Source organism: Monodelphis domestica, chromosome 5 (assembly GCF_027887165.1).
Source record: "Monodelphis domestica isolate mMonDom1 chromosome 5, mMonDom1.pri, whole genome shotgun sequence".
NCBI lineage: Eukaryota > Metazoa > Chordata > Mammalia > Didelphimorphia > Didelphidae > Monodelphis > Monodelphis domestica.
Window position 1 is genome coordinate 817,260 of NC_077231.1, and position 18,190 is coordinate 835,449.

The 18,190-nt window shown below is 49.5% G+C and overlaps 1 protein-coding gene across 3 annotated transcripts in view; it reads right to left on the reverse strand.

Annotated features, from left to right (window-relative positions):
- Positions 1 to 18,190, reverse strand: part of IPO8 (importin 8) — a 99,960-nt gene that overhangs the window by 20,522 nt on the left and 61,248 nt on the right. For 2 of the 3 annotated variants that reach the window (XM_056797353.1, XM_056797354.1), the window contains 6 exons: positions 16,602 to 16,762; positions 15,686 to 15,811; positions 13,698 to 13,764; positions 10,197 to 10,322; positions 9,663 to 9,760; positions 6,752 to 6,847 (listed from right to left, as the gene is read on the reverse strand). In XM_056797353.1, the coding sequence (XP_056653331.1) occupies positions 6,752 to 6,847; positions 9,663 to 9,760; positions 10,197 to 10,322; positions 13,698 to 13,764; positions 15,686 to 15,811; positions 16,602 to 16,762 (674 nt within the window). The remainder of the gene's footprint in view (positions 1 to 6,751; positions 6,848 to 9,662; positions 9,761 to 10,196; positions 10,323 to 13,697; positions 13,765 to 15,685; positions 15,812 to 16,601; positions 16,763 to 18,190) is intronic. The other variant, XM_056797355.1, reaches the window with a different exon arrangement.

Here is an 18,190-nt window from a genome sequence, read left to right on the forward strand (position 1 = left end):
TCAAAAGCCTCCAGATGACAGGGAAGCTCAAACCCCCAAGAACCCTCCCCCAGAGACTACACCAAGAGATCTTCTGTTAAAGCTACAAGAGGGGAGACTGATAGAAGTCCCCCCCCAAAAAAAAAAACAAAAAAAGAGAGGAACAAGAGCACAGACAAATACGGGGAGTAAAGAAGGGGTGAATTTGAGCAAACAACAGAAAAAGAAGAAAGAAACTACAATAGACAGCTACTACTCAGCAAATGGAACAGAGGGGGAGAGATCAGCAAACGATAAACCAGAAATCCCAGCGAATTGGATACAGGCTGTGGAAGAACTCAAAACACAACTAAGAGAGGCTGAAGACAATTGGGAAAAGAACTTAAAAATTAAGATAAGTCATCTGGAAACAGAGGCACTTGAACTAAAACAAGAAAATAGTGTCTTGAAAGCCAATATCAACCAGCTGGAAAATGAGGCAAAGGAGATGAAAGACAAGGTAAAGAGGATGAAAGACAATCTTCAAAGAAAATCAGACCAGAAGAAAAAGGATGACCAAAAAGCCAGAGATGAAATGCAATCTTTAAGAACCAGAATAAAACAACTATAATCAAGTGACATCACAAGGCAGCAGGACACTATAAAACAAAACAAAAAGAATGAAAAAATTGAGGAAAATGTGAAGCATCTCATTCACAAAACAGACGATTTAGAAAATCGTTCAAGAAGAGACAATTTAAGAATAATTGGACTACCAGAAGACTACGACAAAAGAAAAAGCCTGGACATAATACTAGTAGAACAAGAGGGGAAAGTGGAGATTGAAAGAATCCACAGATCACCCCCTGTATTTAATCCCCAACTGACAACACCAAGAAATGTTATAGCCAAATTAAAAAACAACAAGATGAAAGAAAAGATATTACAAGCTGCCAAGAAGAAGCCATTCAGATACCATGGAAACATGGTGAGGTTAACACAGGATCTGGCTGCAGCCACACTGAAGGACCGAAAGGCCTGGAATACGATATTCTGGAAAGCAAGGGAACTAGGTCTACAACCAAGAATAAAATACTCGTCAAAACTGACTATATTCTTACAGGGAAAATTATGGTCATTCAACACAACAGAAGAGTTCCAAGCATTCATGAATAAAATACCAGACCTGAACAGAAAATGTGATGTCCAAGCACAGAACTCAAGAGAATCATCAAAAGGTAATTTAAAAAGAGGGGGAAAAAACAAACAAAACAACAACAAAAATTTTTTAAGAGACTCAATAAGTTAAAATGATATGTATCCCTATAAGAAAAGAGGTCAATGGTAACTCTTAAAAACTGTTGCTATCACCTGGGAAGCTAGAAGAACTACACTCAGAGTGAACAGTGACAAACTGTATAGGATGAAAGGACAAGACATAAATAGGTATATAGATATATGCATGCATAAATACATATACATGTGTATGTATATATATAGATATATACATACACATGACTAGAGCTAAAAAAAAGAGGTTATGACCAAAAGAAAAGGGAAAAGAAACAAATGGGGGTAAATGTATATGTCACAAAGAAGCTCATGGCGGGAGTGGGGAGAACATCAATACACTGGAAGGGTAAAGGGTTGGAGATAGGAAATGCTCAACTCTTACGTACTTTGAAACTGACCCAAAGAGTTCCCAATCCATTGGGGCAGAGAATACATTTGCGCCATATAGGGGAGTAGAAGAGTAAAAAATGGACTGGTGGGGAGGGAAGAAGTACAAGGGAGGGAGAGGGTGGGGGGAAAACTTTAAAAAGACTACAGGGGAAAATAAGGGAGGGAATAAGAAGGGAGGGGGGTAGAAAGGGAAGTAAAATAAGGGGGAGAACTAGGGGGACTGACTATAAACAAACATTGGTGTAGAAGGAAATAGTGAAAGAAGAAAAGGCAGGACCAGGAGTAGAAATCAAAATGCTGGGAAATACACAGCTAGTAATCATAACTCTGAATGTGAATGGAATGAACTCTCCCAAAAAATGCAAGTGAATAGCAGAGTGGATTAGAATCCAAAACCCTACCATATGCTGCCTGCAAGAAACACATATGAGGAAGGTAGATATGCATAGGGTGAAAGTAAGAGGATGGAGCCAAATCTATTGGGCATCAAATGATAAAAAGAAGGCAGGAGTCGCAATCATGATATTGGACAAAGCCAAAGTAAAAATAAATCTAGTTAAAAGAGATAGGGAAGGTAATTACATCCCGATAAAAGGCAGTATAGACAGTGAGGAAATATCTGTACTCAACATGTATGCACCAAAGGGCAGAGCATCCAAAATTTTAAAGGAGAAACTAGAGGAGCTCAAGGATGAAATAGGTAGAAAAACTATACTACTGGGAGATCTGAACCTTCCCCTATCCGAACTAGATAAATCAAATCAAAAAATAAATAAGAAAGAGGTGAGAAAAGCAAATGACATCTTAGAAAAATTAGAGTTAGTAGACATATGAAGAAAAATAAATAGGGACAAAAAGGAATACACCTTCTTTTCAGCAGTACATGGTACATTCACAAAAACTGACCATGTACTAGGGCACAAAATCATTGCAAACAAGTGAAAAAGGGCAGAAATAATAAATGCAACCTTCTCAGACCACAATGCAATAAAAATAATAATTAGTAAGGGTACATGGAGAGATAAATCAAAAATTAATTGGAAATTAAACAATATGATTCTCCAAAACCAGCTAGTTAAAGAACAAATCGTAGAAACAATTAATAACTTCATTGAAGAAAATGACAATGGTGAGACATCATTTCAAAACCTATGGGATGCAGCCCAAGCAGTACTCAGGGGATACTTATATCCTTGAGTTCATATATAAACAAATTAAGAAGGGTAGAGGTCAATGAATTGGGCATGCAAATTTAAAAACTAGAAAGTGAACAAATTAAAAACCCTCAGATGAAGACTAAATTAGAGATCCTAAAAATCAAAAGGAGAAATTAATAAAATTGAAAGTCAAAGAACTATTGATCTAATAAATAAGACTAGAAGCTGGTACTTTGAAAAAACAAATAAAATTGACAAAGTACTAATCAGTCTAATTAAAAAAAGGAAAGAAAAAAACCAAATTGACAGTATCCAAGATGAAAAGGGAGACCTCACCTCTAATGAAGAGGAAATCAAGGCAATCATTAAAAACTACTATGCCCAATTATATGGCAAAAAAATATGGCAATCTAAGTGATATGGATGAATACTTACAAAAATATAAATTGCCTATACTAAAAGAAGAAGAAATAAATTACCTAAATAACCCCATATCAGAAAAAGAAATTGAACAAGCCATCAAAGAACTCCCTAAGAAAAAATCCCAAGGTCCAGACAGATTTACAAATGAATTCTATCAAACATTCAAAGAACAGCTAACCCCAATACTATACAAACTATTTGACAGAATAAGCCAAGAAGGGGTTCTACCAAATTCTTTTTACGACACAAACATGGTACTGATCCCAAGCCAAGGCAGGTTAAAAACAGAGAAAGAAAACTATAGGCTAATCTCCCTAATGAATATAGATGAAAAATCTTAAATAGGATACTAGCAAAAAGACTCCAGCAAGTCATCACAAGGGTTATCCACTACGATCAGGTAGGATTCATTCCAGGAATGCAAGGATGGTTCAATAGTAGGAAAACCATCCACATAATTAACCATTTAAACAAGCAAACCGACAAAAATCACATGATTATTACAATAGATGTAGAAAAAGCCTTTGACAAAATACAACACCCATATCTATTGAAAACACTAGAAAGTATAGGAATAGAAGGGCCTTTCCTAAAAATAATAAACAGTATATACCTAAAACCATCAGCAAACATCATCTGTAATGGGGAAAAATTCAAAGCCTTCCCAATAAGATCAGAAGTCAAACAAGGATGCCCATTATCACCTTTATTATTTAATATTGTACTAGAAACACTAGCAGTAGCAATTAGAGAAGAAAAAGAAATTGAAGGTATTAAAATTGGCAATGAGGAGACCAAGCTGTCACTCTTTGTGGATGATATGATGATTTACTTAAAGAATACCAGGGAATCCACCAAAAAGCTAATCGAAATAATCAACAACTTTAGCAAAGTTGCAGGATACAAAATAAACCCACATAAGTCATCAGCATTTCTATATATCTCCAACCCAGTTCAGCAACAAGAATTAGAAAGGGAAATTCCATTTAAAGTCACCTGAGACAATATAAAATACTTAGGAATCTATCTGCCAAGACAAACACAGGAACTACATGAACACAACTACAAAACACTCTCCACACAATTAAAACTAGATCTAAACAATTGGAAAAACATTGATTGCTCATGGGTGGGATGAGCTAACATAATAAAAATGACTATCCTACCCAAACTTATCTATCTATTTAGTGCCATACCCATTGAACTACCAAAAAACTATTTTACTGAATTAGAGAAAAACATAACAAAGTTCATTTGGAAGAATCAAGGATCAAGGATATCCAGGGAAATAATGAGAAAAAAATAAAAAGGAAGGTGGCCTCAGTCCCAGATCTCAAACTATATTACAAAGCAGCGGTCATCAAAACAATTTGGTACTGGCTAAGAGGCAGAAAGGAGGATCAGTGGAATAGACTTGGGGTAAATTACCTCAGTAAGACAGTCTTTGACAAACCCGAAGACCCCAGCTTTTGGGACAAAAATCCAGTATTTGATAAAAACTGCTGGGAAAAATGGAAGACAGTGTGAGAGAGATTAGGTTTGGATCAACACCTCACACCCTACACCAAGATAAACTCAGAATGGACGAATGACTTGAATATAAAGAAGGAAACTATAAGTAAATTAGGTGAACACAGAATAGTGTACATGTCGGAACTTTGGGAAGGGAAAGATTTTAAAACCAAACAAGACTTAGAAAGAGTCACAAAATGCAAAATAAATAATGTGGATTATATCAAATTAAAAAGGTTTTGTACAAAGAAAACCAATGTAACTAAAATTAGAAGGAAAGCAACAAATTGGGAAACAATCTTCATAACAAAAACCTCTGACAAAGGTCTAATTACTCAAATCTATAAAGAGCTAAACCAGTTGTACAAAAAAATCAAGCCATTCTCCAATTCGAAAATGGGCAAGGGATATGAATAGGCAATTTTCAGTTAAAGAAATCAAGACTATTAATAAGCACATGAAAAAGTGTTCTAAATCTCTTATAATCAGAGAGATGAAAATCAAAACAACTCTGAGGTATCACCTCACACTAGCAGATTGTTCATGCTGTCATGCAAAGGAAAGTAATGAATGCTGGAGGGAATGTGGCAAAGTAGGGACATTAATGCATTGCTGATGGAGTTGTGAATTGATCCAACCATTCTGGAGGGCAATTTGGAACTATGCCCAAAGGGCGACAAAAGAATGTCTACCCTTTGATCCAGCCATAGCACTGCTGGGTTTGTACCCCAAAGAGATAATGGACAAAAAGACTTGTACAAGAATATTCATAGCTGCGCTCTTTGAGGTAGCCAAAAATTGGAAAATGAGGGGATGCCCATCAATTGGGGAACGGCTGAACAAATTGTGGTACATGTTGGTGATGGAATACTATTGTGCTCAAAGGAATGATAAAGTGGAGGAATTCCATGGAGACTGGAACAACCTCCAGGAAGTGATGCAGAGCGAGAGGAGCAGAACCAGGAGAACGTTGTACACAGAGACTGACACACTGTGGTATAAGAGAACGCAATGGACTTCTCCAGTAATGGCTTTACAATGTCCCTGAACAACCTGCAGCGATCTACGAGAAAAAAAAAACTATCCTCAAGGAGAGGACAAACAGAGGGAGTAGAAACACCGAGGAAAAGCAACTGCTTGACTATAGAGGTTGAGGGGACATGATGGAGGAGTGACGCTAAATGAGCGCCCTAATGCAAATACCAACAACAAGGAAATGGGTTCAGAGCAAGGACACATGTGATACCCAGACGAATCACGGGTCGGCTAGGGAAGGAGGGGGGGAGGGGGCATTTGGCGGGGAGGAAAAGAAAATGATCTGTTTCCAATGAACAATGTATGAAAATGACCAAATAAAATAATGCTTAAAAAAAAACAAATATTGGCTGACTGAGAAGAGCTGGTGAAAATCGCTGCTACTGGCTCACGATTCAAGAAAGAATTGAAATGAGTACTTCTTGTGGGAATCTGAAATAGAAGAACCCATGGAAGAGAGCACAACGAGGGATGGGTGGGTTACGTGGCCATTCTACACGTCAAAAATAATGACGCATCAAATGCTCCTGTGTACACTGGCACGTTTATCTGAACTGTTTTAAAAGGTGAGCAATAGATAAGGAGGTGAGAAGATGAAATGGTCGTTAAGGAGATTTAAAGAGTAAGAATGTGGCACAAAGACAAAAGCGCTCCAAGGGAGTATCCGTGTGGAGCAGAGAGACTGCTCTTTCTAAGAATCCTAATCAAAGGGTCCTCCTGCAATCTCTCCTTTAGCTCTTCACCAATAACTTTTGGAAAGCATCAAAAAATTCGCCGTCTCTTCCTTTCTTGCCAGGGACAGGAGAAAAGATTGCCAAGTCGCGTTGGGTGTGTTTGCCCAGGGATCGAGCACGCCTCGCCACTACCGGCTGGTTGCCCCGAAGCAGAGACCATCTTTTCTGTTGCCTTTAAAAGCAAACCTTTGTTCAGCACGTGGTTGTGTGTTAAGACAACAGACAGGCTGCTTCCATAACAGTCATTACCTGATCGATTCCTCTTCCTCGGCACTGAAGAACAATCACTTCTAGGAGTTTGGCCGCGTGACACTCGGCATCTTCTCCTGCATCGCCAGTCAGTACCTACAATCATTTGCTACAGTTTAGCATGGCGACAGACAAGGTGCAAAGGAGACAATCCTAGCAGTTAAAAGCCAACGCCTTTGCCTCCCCCTTCTATGTTACAGAATCACCCAGAATATTAATGACTATTTACATCATGTGATCACACCGATTCTGTGGGAGGGGGCCAGGTGCACTATTTACATCATGTGATCACACTGGCCAGGTGCACTATTTACATCATGTGATCACATCGATTCTGTGGGGGGTGGCCAGGTGCACTATTTACATCATGTGATCACACTGGCCAGGTGCACTATTTACATCATGTGATCACACCGATTCTGTGGGGGGCGGCCAGGTGCACTATTTACATCATGTGATCACACCGGCCAGGTGCACTATTTACATCATGTGATCACACTGATTCTGTGGGAGGCGGCCAGAGCAGACTCCAATAGCATCCCTGAGAGGAGTGTGGCTTTTGGAGTGCTTTCATGGGCTTGTCCAGGGCCACGGAGCTAGCAAAAGAGTCAAGGAAAAAGCAGGGCTCCACCTCGCCCCCATTGGGACATGCCCCACGAGGGACTTGTCTAAGTGACACCTGTGGCTGCGCCCTTTCCGGGGGCCTCTTTCGGAGTGTTCCACAGCTGCCACTGCGCACCTTCCGAGTGACACGGGAGGAGGCCCAGCGGCCCTATGAAAGCGGAGCTCACTGTAGCTGGCTGATGAGCCCCTTCACTTTGCAGCCCTTGCTGTTGGCTAGTCATGGAAGCCCGCAAGAATGGAGGGTGCTCCAGGCTGCTGCCAATGCCTGAGAGCTCCCAGAATTCGCCTGTCTAAACCCTCAGGCACATTGGAGAGGGGGATGGTGGAGACGGGCCTGAGGAACTCGCTGAAGTCACACAGCGGCATAGGCTGGAGCTCAGGCCTGCCCGTGCCTGCTTCAGTCACCAGTCACGGCACCTTGCAGGGGTGTGTGAGTGTGCATGAGTGTGCTGGACGCGGAGAAGGCAAAGACAAAATGAAAGCAGGCCGTCCTCCGAAAGCTCCCATTCGGCCAGGGTCGCCAGCAGGCCCCGAGCACATTGAAGCGTGTACAAACTAGAGGCAGTGGAGACAAGTGGCCCTCGAAGGATGCTCGTGGGGGGGATTCACGGGGCTGGCAGAGTCTGAAGGAAACAGGGACCCTAAGGGCAGTGGCCAGAGGAGAGCCCATTCCAAGAACGAGGCCCGGAGGTGGAAGAAGGGATGTCTGGTGTGCAACACAGCAGATGTCTTGGCAGGCACATAAAGGAGGACGTAGAACAAGCCAGCAAGAGTCAATGGGAGCCAGATTCATCCCAGCTGCGCTTGGGCCATCCCACGAATGGAAGCGGGAGCAGAATGGAGAGCTCCTGGAGTCGACTGTCCTGGTCCAGACAAAGGGGAGTGACAGCCTCCATGAAGGGGCCCGCTGGGCGATCAGCGAGGATTGGAGGGGAGAAATAAAGCGCCAAGCTGACCCGGGATATAAGCAGGGCGCGGGAGAGGGAGAAGTAAAGGAGGAGGCTAGAAGGATGGAAATGAGTGTAGGGGAGCGCCACATTCAGAAGACGGAGGGAGGTTTCAGGGGAAAAGAATCTGCTTCCAGGGTTTGGGTATGGATGCCTTGGGGACATCCGCTTTGAAATGCTCACCAGGAGGCCTAGGCCTGGAGTTCAGGGCTGGCTGTATAAAGACGTGTTGTAATGATAGCTGAATAAACAATGACCATGAAATAAAAGGTCATTTCCAAGTCTTACTAGAATTTGTTTTGAAGTCTGACGGGGTTAAAATGGCACGTGCGCAGGAAAGGAGAATGGCATGATTTAGCAATTCTGTCCTAATTCCCAGTACGAGAACCTTATAGGCTCAATGCTCAATGTTTTACATACTCTATTATAAAGCTTGTCTTTAAGAACTTTGGGAGAAAATAAATACTTTGGCTGCAGTTCCATCCATTACCAGTGGGTGGCATCGCCATGCTTCTAAGAAGCCTCTGGCAACCACGTAGGAACGGGGCCTCCACACCCGCACACAGACGGACAGGTCTGAGAGGGAGGCTTCCCAGAGAGGAAGTATCTCCTCCATCCAGGGAGCCCTCCTCGAAGCATCAGCAGCGTGGAGGCCCGAGAGAGACTCTCTTTCAGCGAGCTTGTTTGGGGGCAGCTGAAAGCCAGGAGCTCGGTCCTCGAATGGCCTAGAGGGCCTAGAGGGCCACAGCAGCAATGGAGACGGGACTCCGGCCACAGATATCCACGCTGGACACACCGGCTTTGTATGTCACTCCCAGGCATGCAGGGGAAGCCCAAGTCACAGCAAGGATTGTGAGAAGGGCCTCCCGGGAAGCGGGGGAAAGCATGGAACCCAGAGTTGGGACGCAGGAGACCGAGGACAGTCTCTGATCCTTCGCATGCGCTCGGCTCCTCGGGGTTAGTGTTCCTGGCGGGAGGGCGATTCAGGCCTCTGGCCAGCAGGTGTGCTCTTCTGTTTCTGAGGGCACCCAGCCAGGATCGGACAACAGTAACAGTCCATTTGACCCAAGTGTTTGACTTTGAACTACTCTATGGCTGTCGTGAAGCCGATGACGCTACAGACTTGGGAGTGAGTGATGAAGATAAACGACAGTTTTACCATCTGAGCTGTGCGACCTGCCAACGTTCTGCATATTTTCAAACAATGAAATTATTTGGGGGAAAAGTGTGGGAAGATGACTCTCGTGGGGAACAGAATGGCCTGTATTAAAGCAGCGAAGGCACAACGGACAGACAATGGGGACCAATTCGATGGGAAAATGAAGAGAGGGCATTCTTACCTTTCTGCACATGGTGTAAATGATCTCCAAGTGCTTAGGGTTGGAGAGTAAAGTAGCCGTATCTATAGTGACATAATTATGCAGGAGGGGCATCATGTCTGAAAAAGAGAAAACGTCACAGCCTGCGAGAGAATCCCCCAAACCGAAATGGCCTTTTCTCACCAAAAACGTCCTTTCGCTTTCCTCACTCGGGGTTAAACTCAGAAGGGCCTCCGAAGTAACCCTCCAAAGCAGTTCTTGTTGACACCGCAAACGGCGGCACACGGCCGGTTGGTTTAAGCTCCGTGACCAAGCAAGCCTAGCGACTGACTACTGAGAACATTTCCGAGAAAGCGCACGCTGCCTATAATGCTCACCTTCCTGGGCCTCCGCACGCTACTTGTGAAGCTCCTCAAACCATTCGGCACTGGCAAAATAATGCTGGCTTTGAGACCAGTTACCAGGAGGAAGCGTACGCTTCTTGTATTCCTCTGACTTACCGACACATGAGGGAACATTCAACCGCAAAATGGCACCAGGAAAAAGGAGCTTTACCTGCAAAGTATTCGAAGCAATCCTGCTGAAAGACTTCAAACAATATGCCCAACAGCTGCCACATCTGAGGCGAAATCATCTGGCAAGTCAAACTATAGGCCAACGAGAGAATTTCTTCATAAAATTCTGGAAGAGAGGAGGAAAAAACCCTTGAAAACCACAAAAGCCTGGAAATGGAACGTCCCTCCAACGACGCTCGTCTTCACATGGGCAACATCTGGAAGCATCTCGCCGTGTAACTGCCTCAAGTTTGTTCCTTGGACTCTGCCCGCCATTCTACTGCTCTGTCCTGCACTGCCAAGGGAGGGGAGCCACGCCAGGTGGGTTTCTGTTTTCACTTTCACTTCATTAGCAAGACTAAAGAAGAACTTAAAATATATTTGAAAAATAAAACGGTATTGATTAGGGCCACAATAAAGCTCTTCTTCTCCCTCAATCTGCAATCATACAGTCGTTGCCAATTGACTTCAAGAAATGATTTCTTCATCGGGAAGGACACTCTGTGGGAGCCATAATCCCATGAGGCTTCTCAATGGCCTGAGAACTACACAGACGTAGTTACTTGGAGGCCCGTGCAAGGAGGGGCAATAATCTTATCTAGAGATGCGGATAAAAAGCAAAAGCCAAAGCCAACATCGTTCCACCCGTGTCCCCTCCAACAGCGCTAAGAGAAATCCAACTGCTCACATCGATGAGATCGGCCTCTTTCCAGACGGAGCCGTTACTCTAGGAGTCGGCCGTCTTCCCCTTCTCCTTTATGCCAGAATGCAAGCAAAGGCTAACAGCACGGAGAGAAAGGAAAGAAAGCCAAACCAATGGTAAACAGGTGAGGCCGAGCACTGCAGGGTCCACACTGGCCAGGAACTAAAACAGCACTCAGCCGGCTCTCCACGTCCTTCCCCTCTGTGAGGAGCGACGTTACACCACACGCTGCATCGTTACCCCTCTGGAATGGTGGCTGGCCATTCCACCGATCACAAAATTGTATCAACCATTCGCTCCTGTCTACGCGCTCCCCCATCCCCCAATGGAGGGGCCCGCACTAAGGCCCCCCCACGTCACTGCTCCAGAGATGCTCCGAGTCTCTTTCAGATGTCCTTCCTCCACCTGCTCCCCCATCTCCTCCCTTTTCTCGGCTGCTTTCCCATTGAGTAGAAAGTCTTTTTGTACCCAACCGAATCGCTGCTCTCCCTCCTCAACAATCAGCGCCGCCGCTCTCCCCCAAAGGCCCCCCCGTCTGTGCTGATGTTGCCTGGGAAAGCCCACTTCCCGCGCTGACTGTCTCCCCTCCCCCAGTGTAGTTTTCTTCCCAAGAAGGAGGCTGGGTGACAGGCAGGCGCCGAGAGCCTCCACAGCACAGCCCAGACCGATGGGCGGAAGGCAGATGAGTGGGAGGCCGCGTGGGCAGCGCCAAGGATTCTGGAAGCAGAGAGGCGAGGAGCCCCGGGCCCTCCCGGCCCAGCAGCTCTTTAGAGAAGGCCGTGGGGTCGTTGAGCCGGTCTAGGCCGTGCAGCCGGGTGTCCCGAGAAGCAGCGTCGGCTCTTTCCAGATGCCTGTGGAGAAGCGACGTTTCGGCCGGTGTGATATTGAGCGTCCTCGGAGGCCGCTCGCCGCTGCCACGGCCCCCGACGCCGCTCTCCTTCCCAGAGTCCTCGGCGCCCTCGGAGGGATCCCAAACGGGGGGGAGGGGCCTGGAACCGCTCTGACCCATGGGCAGGGGAGGCCTCCTTCTGGGCTCTTCGCTCTCCAGACTCCCAGCATGCAGCCTGTATTTGGCACCTCATAGCGGCTTAGCAGATGCCCCATTTATCCGCTCATAGGCTTGCGCTTGATGAGCTTCAGCCAGGCATCTCCGCTTGCTTCCAGACATTTGCCGGCATCTTGAACTCGTGTGTCCGGCGTGTCCGACTTCGTCCTCACACCCGGCCCCCCCTCGTTCTCGTCTACTTAGTCCTCGATCTCCACTCCCAAAGTGACCCTTGGCACGGGCGCCCCCAACTCCTCCCTGAGAAAGCAACAGCGGCGGCCACTAGATGGACACTCAGAGGCGAGCGGCCTGCGAGGGCGCCGAGGACTCTGGGAAGGAGAGCGGCGTCGGGGGCCGTGGCAGCGGCGAGCGGCCTGCGAGGGCGCCGAGGACTCTGGGAAGGAGAGCGGCGTCGGGGCCGTGGCAGCGGCGAGTGGCCTGCGAGGACGCCGAGGACTCTGGGAAGGAGAGCGGCGTCGGGGGCCGTGGCAGCGGCGAGCGGCCTGCGAGGGCGCCGAGGACTCTGGGAAGGAGAGCGGCGTCGGGGGCCGTGGCAGCGGCGAGCGGCCTCTGAGGACGCCGAGGACTCTGGGAAGGAGAGCGACGTCGGGGGCCGTGGCAGCGGCGAGCGGCCTGCGAGGACGCTCGATATCACACCGGCCGAAACGTCGCTTCTCCACAGGCATCTGGAAAGAGCCGACGCTGCTTCTCGGGACACCCGGCTGCACGGCCTAGACCGGCTCAAGGACCCCGCGGCCTCCTCTAAAGAGCTGCTGGGCCGGGAGGGCCCGGGGCGCCTCGCCTCTCTGCTCCCCCAGAGCGAGCCGGGCCTCTGAAGGGCCGGGCCGGGCCCTGCCCACTTTCTTGGGCCCCTCGGAGCCTGAGTGGAGAGCGTGGCCAAAGCAGGGGGATGGCTCGACTTGCCCGGCCCGCGGGGCCTGCCTCCTCTCCCTCAGAGGGTCCCGCAGGCAGCCACGGGGGGCCACGAGCGCCCTCCCTGGATGGGGCCCGTCGGCCAGCGGCCAAGGCTGGCAGGCGTAAGTGTGTCTGGCTACGGTCACGCCATCGCAGCTCACGTGGCCCCCAGAAGCCTGCGGGAGGGAGCTCAGAGATGACGCGGAAGCCAGAGCGGAAAGAGCCTCCGAGCCGCCGCACGGGCCAGCCTCCATCCCCGCAGCCTCCGCCTCGGGCGCTGCCTCCCAGATCTCGGCTCTCCTCGGGCCGCCCTGCACAAGGCCAGACAGAGGGAGCCCGAGGAGCGCTCTGGCCAGCGACCGAAGACGTCGAGGAGCTCCCCCGGTCCTCGGACCCCTCGGCCCCCAAGAGGCCCCCCCGGCGCGAAGGAGGCCCTGAGCCGCGGCAGCAGCCCCCGCCTGTCCTCGGAGGAAGGCGAAAGGCGCCTGTCCTCCACTGAGGCACCGGAGCCGCCGGCCCCTCGGACAGGACTCCGAAGCCTTGTCCCGAGGCCTGGTGTTCCTGCCCTGCCTTCGGTCTCAGAATCAGGGCTGTGTAGTGGCTCCAAGGCGGAAGACGCTAGGCAGTGGGGGTCAAGTGCCTCGCCCAGGGTCACACAACCAGGACGGGTCTGAGGCCAGATTGGAACCCGGGACCTCCCCGTCCCCCCGCCCCCTAAACGCCAGGAAGTTCACTCTGATCGGAAGTGACTTGGGCTGCGCTCGGATCCTACGCCGTCTCCATGGGAGGCCGCCTTCGCTATCAGGAGGGATCAGGAACTAAGCAGGGCAGGCACCCACCTATCACGTGCTTCTGCAGGACGAGGCCGATGATCCGCAGACAAATGCTCTCCAGCTGCTGAGTTATCTGAAAAGGAGGAGCAAAGAGGGCTCAAGACTCACCGGAAGAGCCTTTCCGTGGCGGGCGGCGAGGCACCAGGAAGGGGCTTCCCAGGGGGCCGCTTTGAGCTCTCTTAGCCCGGAGGCAGCACAGCACTCAAAGGGCGCACGTGAGAGCGTCCCGGGACACGCGCACACACACAGAGGGCGCACGTGAGAGCGTCCCGGGACACGCGCACACACACAGAGGGCGCACGTGAGAGCGTCCCAGGACACGCACACCAGGACACGCGCACACACACAAAGGGTGCACTTTAGAGCATCCCAGGGCACGCGCACACACACAAAGGGCGCACGTGAGAGCGTCCCAGGACACGCACACCAGGACACGCGCACACACACAAAGGGTGCACTTTAGAGCGTCCCAGGACACGCGCACACACACAAAGGGCGCACTTTAGAGCGTCCCAGGACACGCGCACACACACAAAGGGTGCACTTTAGAGCGTCCCGGGACACGCACACCAGGACACGCGCACACACACAAAGGGCACACTTTAGAGCGTCCCAGGACACGCACACCAGGACACGCGCACACACACAAAGGGCGCACTTTAGAGCGTCCCAGGACACGCGCACACACACAAAGGGTGCACTTTAGAGCGTCCCGGGACACGCACACCAGGACACGCGCACACACACAAAGGGCACACTTTAGAGCGTCCCAGGACACGCACACCAGGACACGTGCACACACACAAAGGGCGCACGTGAGAGCGTCCCAGGACACGCACACCAGGACACGCGCACACACACAAAGGGCACGGCGCAGGCCTGCCTTCACGGGGCAAAGACACTGCCCGACAGTGTGGGCACAGCCTATACCGGATGCCTCAATGTCGGGGGGGGGGTAGAGAAAATGAGGGTCGCCCAACGTCAGAAAACAGAGGCTGACATCGGGGGGCAAAAAGGCTCTGTAACTCCAGCCTAGACGGGCATGAATTTGGATTCTATACCTTCGGGGGCCTCTATTGCAGAATGAAGAGGCCTGCTAGGAGCTGGAGAATGGCCCTCGGGGGACTACGGTGCCCTAAGAAGGGACGCCTATGAAGAGGACAGAAGAAGACGAGGAGATGCAGGAATCATGCGAAATGGAGAACAACAACAACGTGAAGGAGAAGAACAAAGACCGTGAAACCGAGTTGTGCATAACTATGATGACCCATCTGGCCCGGAAGAGGAAAGGATAAAATGCACCCCCTTTTGGGCCCTTGAAGAATGACCCTTCCTTCTGTCTTAGTGTCAACTCTAGGACAGACGGGCTTAAGGACTAGGTGAGGGGAGTGACGTGACTTGGCCAGGGTCACAGAGCTAGGAGGTGGCTGAGGTCCTATTTGAACGCAGGTGCTCTACCCAGCGTGCTGGCGAGCTGCCCCTTGACGATGGTCCACACACCGAGAATGCTCTCCCCTTCACCAGCACCTCCCAGTTTGGCCTTGTTCCTTCAAAGGCTGGCTCACCTCCTGCCTTCCACAGGAAGTCTCTCTTCCCCTAAATCTGGTGTCTTTCCCTCTGGACAATTTCCAAATCGTGCCTGGCATTTGTGTGCGCGTGGCTGCCAGCAGGAGGCGATGCCCGACAGCCAGGACCTGTCTTTGACATTTCTGTGCATCGTCACACAACAGTCGCTGCCCGACTGGTGTGGCGAACAAGAGCCTCAAAGGGAGCCTCGGCATGCTATTTCCTCGATAGGCTTCCCTGTAATTCAGGAAGTATAGGTGGTAATCAACAGGCAAAACCTTCATTTCAAAGGTGTGGCCGGATGACTACAGTCAGTAACTGGTCTCCCTCTCCTTTGGGGGGGGGGGGGGGAGAGAGACTTTTTTATCTCTTCTTTTAGTTTATCCCAAGTCTAAATACAACAATAAAGTGGATACAAGAAAACGCACCTCTTTGTGATCTTCCACAACCGTCAAAATAGTATCAATGGTGTGCAAAATCCCCATGGCCATCACAGTTTTGTCCTCCACTTCTTCATACTCGTCACTGTGAAGAACTTTGCCAAATATCTCAGCCTATAAAGTAAGGCACTTGGTTATTCCAGTCCTTCCTGTAAAGGGTCGGCACCCGCAGGGCACTTCCCCGTAGGACCTATCGAGCGGGAGGGACGCAAAGCCTAGACTCCCTCCCACGGTTGTCCAGAGAGTTCCTGTCGGTGTCAGGGAAGACCAGGAAGAACCCCGGGACAAACAGATGCACAACAGTAACAGCACTTCCTTCACCCAAGCTGTTTCCGGGAGTCAGGAGAGGAATTTTAAGCTCCTCCTCCTTCCACGCCTTCCACACAGCGGGCGGCCACAGACATAACAGAGTGGAGAAATATCCGAATCGGGGATCATCCACAAAGCTCACAGTCGGCCCTAAGTAGCCAACTGCAATTCGTGTCATTGATGAGCATTGGGAATAAGGACCGTTTAATGAAATGAATTTCAATTAACAATCGTGACATTTCATTGAAAACGACTGATGCGGGCGATCCCTAAAAACGCCCCCAATCCCCGGGAGCCCCTGGGAAGGAAGGGCCAGAGGCATCATCGACGTGCACTCCCCAAAGGCTGCTGCGAGGGTGCCCAACGTCCTGACATTAGAGAAATGGGATCGGAGGCAACCCAGCATCCCATTCGATTCGCTTCCAAAGCGGAAGCTGGGGGGGGATCCTGACCGCTCCACGGAACAGAGTCCTGCCCACAGCGACTCTGCCCCGGCCGAAAGCCAGCCAAGCCTGGGAACTTGTGCCTGCGACGTGGCAGGGCTTATTCTAGAGCAGCATCAAACCGGGTGCTCGCGCGCGAGTTGTGCTCTTACCAAGTGCTGAGTCATGTCCACAGCGAAAGTGGCCACCTCCTGGCTGTACTCACAGATCATCTTCTGGATGACGTTCGTGACGTCGTCGTTCTCGGTCTCTCTGACAATGTGCAAGAGCTCCTGCATAACAGGCCTCACGTGCGCCTTCACATACTCTTTGGCTGATTCGGTTGGACAGTAAAGACAAGGAGCAGCACTTTAACAGCGGAAACGACGGGCGGGGAGGCAAGCAAGCCATCCCACTTGGCGCGACGGGCGGGGAAGCTTCCAAGGCTCTGGGCACAACGGGGCGGTTCCTCCCTGGAGGAGGGCCTCAACACTTTCCGACCTCCAGCCATGGCTGGGGGCAGAAAGGGCCGGAGGGTGGAGGGGGCCACAGCGTGTCCGTGGACAGCCCAACCTCAGCACTTCCCTATTCTAAAGGATGAAGGCTTCCCTCCCTCCATTAGAGCTATTCCCGGCTCGTCCTGTCCTGGCCCCGCAGCCCACACAAGTGCCGCGTTCCGTGCTACAACTGAGTGCCTGTCCATAGAGGAGGCAGACGTGGATCTAGAAGTCAGCATTCGTCTGTTTTTCAGAGTTCTCTTTCTTTAACCAGGCTCTCATTCGCTGCCTGCCCATGGAGATATCTATGAAACGTCACCCTCTAGACAAGGCGGGGACAGCTAGCTAACAGAGTAGAGGCGGCCAAAGCAGGGTCCGGAAAGACCTTGACGAGGCACGACACGGGGCTGGATGGATCGAGGATGAAGTGGAATAAGCATAAAAGCAAAATCTCACAACTGAGTTCAAAAAAATCATCCTCTGGTACAAGTAACAGAGAGCAGTTCATCTGACAAAATCTCGAGGTCGATGGACTGCCAACTCAATGGAATTCAACCGTTTTGAGACGGAAGTCAAAATGTGGCTTTTGAACCCTTTATATTCCATCTTAGAATCAATACTGTATCGTTTCCAAGGCACAAGAGTGGGAAGGGCTGCTCAATGGGGGTGAAGTGACTTGCCCAGGGTCACACAGCTAGGAAATGTCTGGGGCCAGATTTGAGCCGAGGACCTCCCGTCTCTAGGCCTGGCTCTCCATCCACTGAGCTGGCCTAGCTCTCCCTTCAAAATGTGATCTTGTCCTGCATTCAGAATGGCATGTTGAAGACTTGGGACATGACACTCCTTCCATACCCTGCCATGGTCAGGGCACATCTGGAGAAATATGTTCGTTCTAGACAAATCTTACAGGAAACATCAATAAGACAGAATCATCCAAAAGAGTGTGGCCAGAATGGAGATCATGGGTATATGGCTATTGGCTGAAGGGATGTCTAATAAGGAGAATAAGACTCAAGGAGGCCACGATTGGGGCTTCTGAGTACTTGGGAGTCTTCTACATGGAAGGAGTAGACTTGTTCTCTTTGCGTTCAGATAGAAGAAGTTGGAACAAAGAGAAGATATTCTTCAAAGAGGCAAAACTGGCCTTGCTATGAGGAAAACCTGCCTAATAATGAGAAGCAAACAAAAGTGGAAGTGGTGGGTTACCCTGCACTGAAGGTCTTTAGGCAGAAACTAGAGGATCGTTTGTTGGGCATGTTGAAGAG